Source organism: Populus euphratica, unplaced genomic scaffold (genome assembly GCF_000495115.2).
Source record: "Populus euphratica unplaced genomic scaffold, PopEup_1.0 scaffold354.1, whole genome shotgun sequence".
Classification (NCBI taxonomy): domain Eukaryota; kingdom Viridiplantae; phylum Streptophyta; class Magnoliopsida; order Malpighiales; family Salicaceae; genus Populus; species Populus euphratica.
This window is the reverse complement of record NW_011500241.1, coordinates 217,518-223,933: the sequence shown is the minus strand read 5'-3', so window position 1 is coordinate 223,933 and position 6,416 is coordinate 217,518. Positions and strand designations below refer to the sequence as shown.

At 34.6% G+C, this 6,416-nt stretch overlaps 2 protein-coding genes across 2 annotated transcripts; both read right to left on the bottom strand.

The window, feature by feature from the left end:
- Nucleotides 1–1,210: 1,210 nt before the first annotated feature.
- On the bottom strand, nucleotides 1,211–2,570 carry LOC105112573 (cyclin-dependent kinase inhibitor 6-like). The gene is made up of 4 exons (XM_011008307.1): nucleotides 2,129–2,570; nucleotides 1,973–2,028; nucleotides 1,612–1,812; nucleotides 1,211–1,499 (listed from the first exon to the last, which is right to left on the bottom strand). Exons 1-4 carry the CDS (start codon nucleotides 2,471–2,473, stop codon nucleotides 1,430–1,432), a joined length of 672 nt encoding a protein of 223 aa, XP_011006609.1. The 5' UTR covers nucleotides 2,474–2,570; the 3' UTR covers nucleotides 1,211–1,429.
- A 268-nt stretch (nucleotides 2,571–2,838) lies between these two features.
- On the bottom strand, nucleotides 2,839–4,153 carry LOC105112574 (cyclin-dependent kinase inhibitor 6-like). Its single transcript, XM_011008308.1, has 4 exons — nucleotides 3,699–4,153; nucleotides 3,543–3,598; nucleotides 3,182–3,382; nucleotides 2,839–3,069 (listed from the first exon to the last, which is right to left on the bottom strand). The coding sequence occupies exons 1-4, from the start codon at nucleotides 4,041–4,043 to the stop codon at nucleotides 3,000–3,002; spliced, it is 672 nt and encodes a 223-aa protein (XP_011006610.1). The 5' UTR covers nucleotides 4,044–4,153; the 3' UTR covers nucleotides 2,839–2,999.
- Between the last annotated feature and the right edge of the window lie 2,263 nt (nucleotides 4,154–6,416).

Below are 6,416 nucleotides of genomic sequence, written 5' to 3'. Positions count from 1 at the left end.
AAGAAGTTTTAAATTCATTCATCTCAAGGTAAATTATACAATCGCACTAAAAAAACTTAGTTTATCCTATTCTTGAAAGGTTGTGGTGTTGAGTTCTTCTTCTAAGTTGAATCAAAAGGAAGTAGGTCATTTCCTTTTGATTAAGTCTAATAAATATAGGTATTTTTCTTAGTTGAGCTCAATGGAGGTAGGCTCTTCTATTAGCTTAATTTATAACACTGGGTTCAAGTATATTACTTGATACCGTGGGTTTTCATGATATTTTATGCTTGTTAAATTTTGATTTATTATTATTCTTATTTTATATATATATATATATATATATCTTATTAATTTTTTAAGTATATGGTATAGATAAGGTTTACTTAAATAAAATTTGTATTTACTTTAAAGGATAATTCCTTTATTTTTATTGTATATTTTTTTTAGTGATTCTTCAAGTATAATGATTGCATAAAGCTATACTTTTATTTAATAAATAAAATTTTTAATTACTATGCATCTCTAGTATCTTATATATATTTCTATTATTATATATGGTTGAGAACAATGAATGATTGATTTATAAATGTGCTTTTATATTTGTACTTTTATTTTATTTTTTATAATAAAAAACTCCAATATTTTCTTTCACACCACACGTCCTCACAAGAACTTTTAAATAGTGAAAAAGTAAAAAAAAAAACACTCTAAGATGGAACAAGATAAATTTTCTGTACTTGACCTCGTGTCGATAACTTCCATGGCATGGTGCGTGCACTTGCCTCCTCCTAACCCAGCCCGCCGAATGACCACACCACTCTCTCTCTCTCTCTTGATGTCTCTATCATGCTTTTCTTTTTGTAATTTCTTTTTATTTTTTTCAAAGAATTGTATCATTGTAAAACACATAAATCAGAATTAAATTAAATGAATAACGACAAAGAAAGAAATCCCTTTTTTCAATTTCTTGCTGAAAAAGCTGAAAATCTTGCGGTACCACAAAGAGAAGAAAGAATCAGACTTTGCAGGAAGTGGATAGATCATAGTTGCCCAGAAATAATAAGAATCTAATACAATCAGCTTGATTATTTACAGTCTGTGCTCCTCCCCAGGTGGGTCTCTTCTATCAAACCCTGCAAATTTTCTTCTTTTTTTCCTTGCAGCAGAAGAAAAACAGGAAAGAAGCTTCTCCTTGTTATGACTTATGATCACTACTACCAGTACCGTATAGTACAAAGACAGATGAAACTGAGATTCTAATAAACATAGAGAAGAGACTGTACATAGACCAACAAAGATGGAGTTTTTTTGTAAAAAAAATCTTCCTAACTGAGGAGTGGAGTAGCTCTAAATTAGTAATTGTAAATTTAATAAATCCAGAGTAGGGGATCATATTATTTATGATCATGACCTAAACAAACGCCATTGTTAATTTCTTCTTTTTTCTTCATGGATTTAATCTAGCCCATTCATAACGTCCTTCCAACGGCTCATCGTTGTCAAAATCAAAGTTATACCTGCACGGACAACAACATAAATTAAACAAATTTAATCCCGTTTAGTTTTAAAGCCAGATTTTCTTAGAGTAGATTAGTTTTCATGTGCATGCACAATATCTCTTCTCCTTACTTGTCTTTGAAGCATTGCGGAATGTTTTTCTGTATTTCGCCGAAGAACTTTTCAATCTCTTCATCTGTTATCCTTATCAGCCCCGCCGCGGGCGTTGATCTTTGATGAGGATTCGGCTTCTTCAATGGTGGGTTTGCCGTTGAATCCATGTTCTCTGAGGTCGACTCCTCTCCAAGATCGCTAGAAGTCGGTGTTGTCTCTCTATAAATTCAGCAGCCAATATAAAGAATATGCAAATTAATAGACCTTACGTATATAAATACCACACCAGCTTAGAGAAAAGGAATTTGAAACGAAACAAATTTTAAGATGATTTTCGAAAATATATTTGTTGCGAAAATAAATAGCACAGCAGACAAACCTGTCTCCACTTCTACTACTATAATACATTGACGTTGCAACTTCAGCCCTCCCTTCCTGCAAATAATAATTAATATGTATATTAAAAAAAAAAAAGCAATTACAGACCGAAAATTAATTCAAGAATTGAAGAAGGGAGAATTGATGTAATTCTCACCTCCAGATCTGTGAATTTAATCCTCTCATCATCACACGATCCATTACTAGAACAACAAGAAGCTGACATTAATGCATCATCATCATCATCGTCTTCCAACTTAGGGCTTGAAGTTGAATATCTCTCTTCAGTCACCGTCCGGTCACCGGAATTAGCATCTGGTTTACATGGAACTGGATTTTCAGACCTAATTATAACGTCTTGGCGGCGGCGGCGGCGGCGGTGGTTACTATCATTGCTTCTAAATTCAATAGAAATCCTGATATGCCTTGATCTTCTCTTTGAAGTTTGCGCCGAAGCTCTACTACTTGTCACCCCAACTTGAGCAGTAGCAACTTTCACCATTGCTAGTTTTCCAATCGCTCTCCCTACGGCCACTTGTAGTATTGCTAGAGCTTCGCAGTCTCTGATATTTTGCTGTTGGTGTGGGTGTGTTTGTTGACGGAAGGGATTGATTTGGTGGTATTTAAGGGATGGAATTGATTTTATTTTATTTTTTTTAATTTTCTGGGTGGGTGGTCCAGAGTCCGTTAACAGCGACGGGAAATCTGTAACGGGGAGCTTGACGGCGCCGTTATGAGGATTAAGAGGCCGTTGGGAGAAAGCGCCGGACTCTAGGCGAATTAGAGAGAGCCACGTGGGGATGCGAAGGTTAGAGGAGGGGGGGTAAAACTGAGATTCTAATAAACATAGAGAAGAGACTGTACATAGACCAACAAAGATGGAGTTTTTTTGTAAAAAAAATCTTCCTAACTGAGGAGTGGAGTAGCTCTAAATTAGTAATTGTAAATTTAATAAATCCAGAGTAGGGGATCATATTATTTATGATCATGACCTAAACAAACGCCATTGTTAATTTCTTCTTTTTTCTTCATGGATTTAATCTAGCCCATTCATAACGTCCTTCCAACGGCTCATCGTTGTCAAAATCAAAGTTATACCTGCACGGACAACAACATAAACTAAACAAATTTAATCCCGTTTAGTTTTAAAGCCAGATTTTCTTAGAGTAGATTAGTTTTCATGTGCATGCACAATATCTCTTCTCCTTACTTGTCTTTGAAGCATTGCGGAATGTTTTTCTGTATTTCGCCGAAGAACTTTTCAATCTCTTCATCTGTTATCCTTATCAGCCCCGCCGCGGGCGTTGATCTTTGATGAGGATTCGGCTTCTTCAATGGTGGGTTTGCCGTTGAATCCATGTTCTCTGAGGTCGACTCCTCTCCAAGATCGCTAGAAGTCGGTGTTGTCTCTCTATAAATTCAGCAGCCAATATAAAGAATATGCAAATTAATAGACCTTACGTATATAAATACCACACCAGCTTAGAGAAAAGGAATTTGAAACGAAACAAATTTTAAGATGATTTTCGAAAATATATTTGTTGCGAAAATAAATAGCACAGCAGACAAACCTGTCTCCACTTCTACTACTATAATACATTGACGTTGCAACTTCAGCCCTCCCTTCCTGCAAATAATAATTAATATGTATATTAAAAAAAAAAAAGCAATTACAGACCGAAAATTAATTCAAGAATTGAAGAAGGGAGAATTGATGTAATTCTCACCTCCAGATCTGTGAATTTAATCCTCTCATCATCACACGATCCATTACTAGAACAACAAGAAGCTGACATTAATGCATCATCATCATCATCGTCTTCCAACTTAGGGCTTGAAGTTGAATATCTCTCTTCAGTCACCGTCCGGTCACCGGAATTAGCATCTGGTTTACATGGAACTGGATTTTCAGACCTAATTATAACGTCTTGGCGGCGGCGGCGACGACGGTGGTTACTATCATTGCTTCTAAATTCAATAGAAATCCTGATATGCCTTGATCTTCTCTTTGAAGTTTGCGCCGAAGCTCTACTACTTGTCACCCCAACTTGAGCAGTAGCAACTTTCACCATTGCTAGTTTTCCAATCGCTCTCCCTACGGCCACTTGTAGTATTGCTAGAGCTTCGCAGTCTCTGATATTTTGCTGTTGGTGTGGGTGTGTTTGTTGACGGAAGGGATTGATTTGGTGGTATTTAAGGGATGGAATTGATTTTATTTTATTTTTTTTAATTTTCTGGGTGGGTGGTCCAGAGTCCGTTAACAGCGACGGGAAATCTGTAACGGGGAGCTTGACGGCGCCGTTATGAGGATTAAGAGGCCGTTGGGATAAAGCGCCGGACTCTAGGCGAATTAGAGAGAGCCACGTGGGGATGCGAAGGTTAGAGGAGGGGGGGTAATGATTTGAGTGCGAGTGAGGTTAAAAAATGAGGGAGTTGGTACGGTGGAAGTTAGAAATGGTTTTCTCGGAATTCATTAGAGGAGGAGCGTGCGGTTGGTGTGGCAGCTCACAGGTACCCGTTTGGTGGGAGGTGGTCTTAAGCATCATTAGTTTGCGTGTTACACGCGCCACCGAGTTTACTCCATGCCCACCCCCCAAACACTCCCTTAAGAAATTCGACGGTCTCTAAACTATTGGTTTTATTAAATAAGATCCTTCATCTCGTGAAGTTTTTAATTCAATCCTTGCAGTATTAGCCAGCTCATATCATCACTTTCTATATCATAGATTAATGGATAAAAATTAGAAATTTGTAAGCAATGGGTCCTTTTATTTTACAAGAAAAAAATAAAAAATCACCTCTCTCTCTTAAAGTAACCGGGTTTTGCTTAGCCCTCATTTGGCATTGCTTTCCAAATGGGATTGGGCAAATTTTGAAATTTTATTTTAAAATTAATTTTTTTATGTAATTGCATCGATTCGATTTAATGTGTTGATATTGAAAATATTTTTTTAAAAAATAAAAAATATGCATCATTAGTTTGCGTGTTACACGCGCCACCGAGTTTACTCCATGCCCACCCCCCAAACACTCCCTTAAGAAATTCGACGGTCTCTAAACTATTGGTTTTATTAAATAAGATCCTTCATCTCGTGAAGTTTTTAATTCAATCCTTGCAGTATTAGCCAGCTCATATCATCACTTTCTATATCATAGATTAATGGATAAAAATTAGAAATTTGTAAGCAATGGGTCCTTTTATTTTACAAGAAAAAAAATAAAAAACCACCTCTCTCTCTTAGAGTAACGGGGTTTTGCTTATCCCTCATTTGTTATTGCTTTTCAAATGGGGATTGGGCAAATTTTGAAATTTTGTTTTAAAATTATTTTTTTATGTAATTGTATCGTGTGTTGATATTAAAAATAATTTTAAAAAATAAAAAAATATATTATTTTTATAAAAAAAATATTTTTAAAAAATAATTATTAATACACTTTCAAACACCTTTTTAATTCTTACAAGAAACTAGTGATTTTTTTAAAAAATAAAAAATATATATTATTTTCATAAAAAAATATTTTTTAAAAATAATTATTAATACACTCTAAAGTACCTTTTTAATTCTTACAAGAAACTAGTGATGCTGTTTGCAACCATCAATGGTGTCTGGTTGCCTACAAGCCCCATGTTCCTAACCAATTCACTTTATAACTACTTTTGGATTTTTGAACAATGAACACAAATGGCGCAGAGGCAAGTGACGACAATAATTTGGGAATTGAAAGGAATTTCCCAAATCTGGCTTCAAGAAGATTTATGGGTAATTTGATTTTTCCTCCTTCGCCGACTTCACGGGGGAAGACAGGGCACACGTTGCATTTAATTTAGGGCCATAACGGCATGGCGGTTAGGTAAGTTTACGAATTAATATTGAAATGCTTGTAACCTATGGTAGCATCACACGTGGGGCTGAATTATTTAGACTGTTCCAAAACTCGGACCCCCTCCGTAAAATGTTTTGCTTGTCTAACCTACGAAAAGAAAATTACCATTTATTAATATGGTCCGTGCAGTAATTTTTTTAGGTTTTTCAGTGAGAAAGGGCCTTTGCAATTAGTGGTTGCTAGGATTGGTATGTGTGTGTGTCTCGAAGACTATGCAAATATATTTAGTTTATTATAGCAAGATTATACTTTAAAAATAATTAGTATGAATAGGTGGTTTGTCATCATAAATATATGTTAAACCAACAATTCCCTATAAAAAAAAACTAGAGCTTATAATATTTAAATTTATAAACTCAAGACAAATATTTTTAAAAATATATTTAAATTAAAATAAAAAAAAATATTTATTTATTGAATCACTTTAAAGTAATGAATGTTAATTATATTCTTATCAATGATGAATTATTTGTTCTTAAAATATTTATTATTTTTTACTATTTCAACAAGACTACCTCGATCTCGATTTAGATATGTTTCTGAATAAATTTTTTGAACCA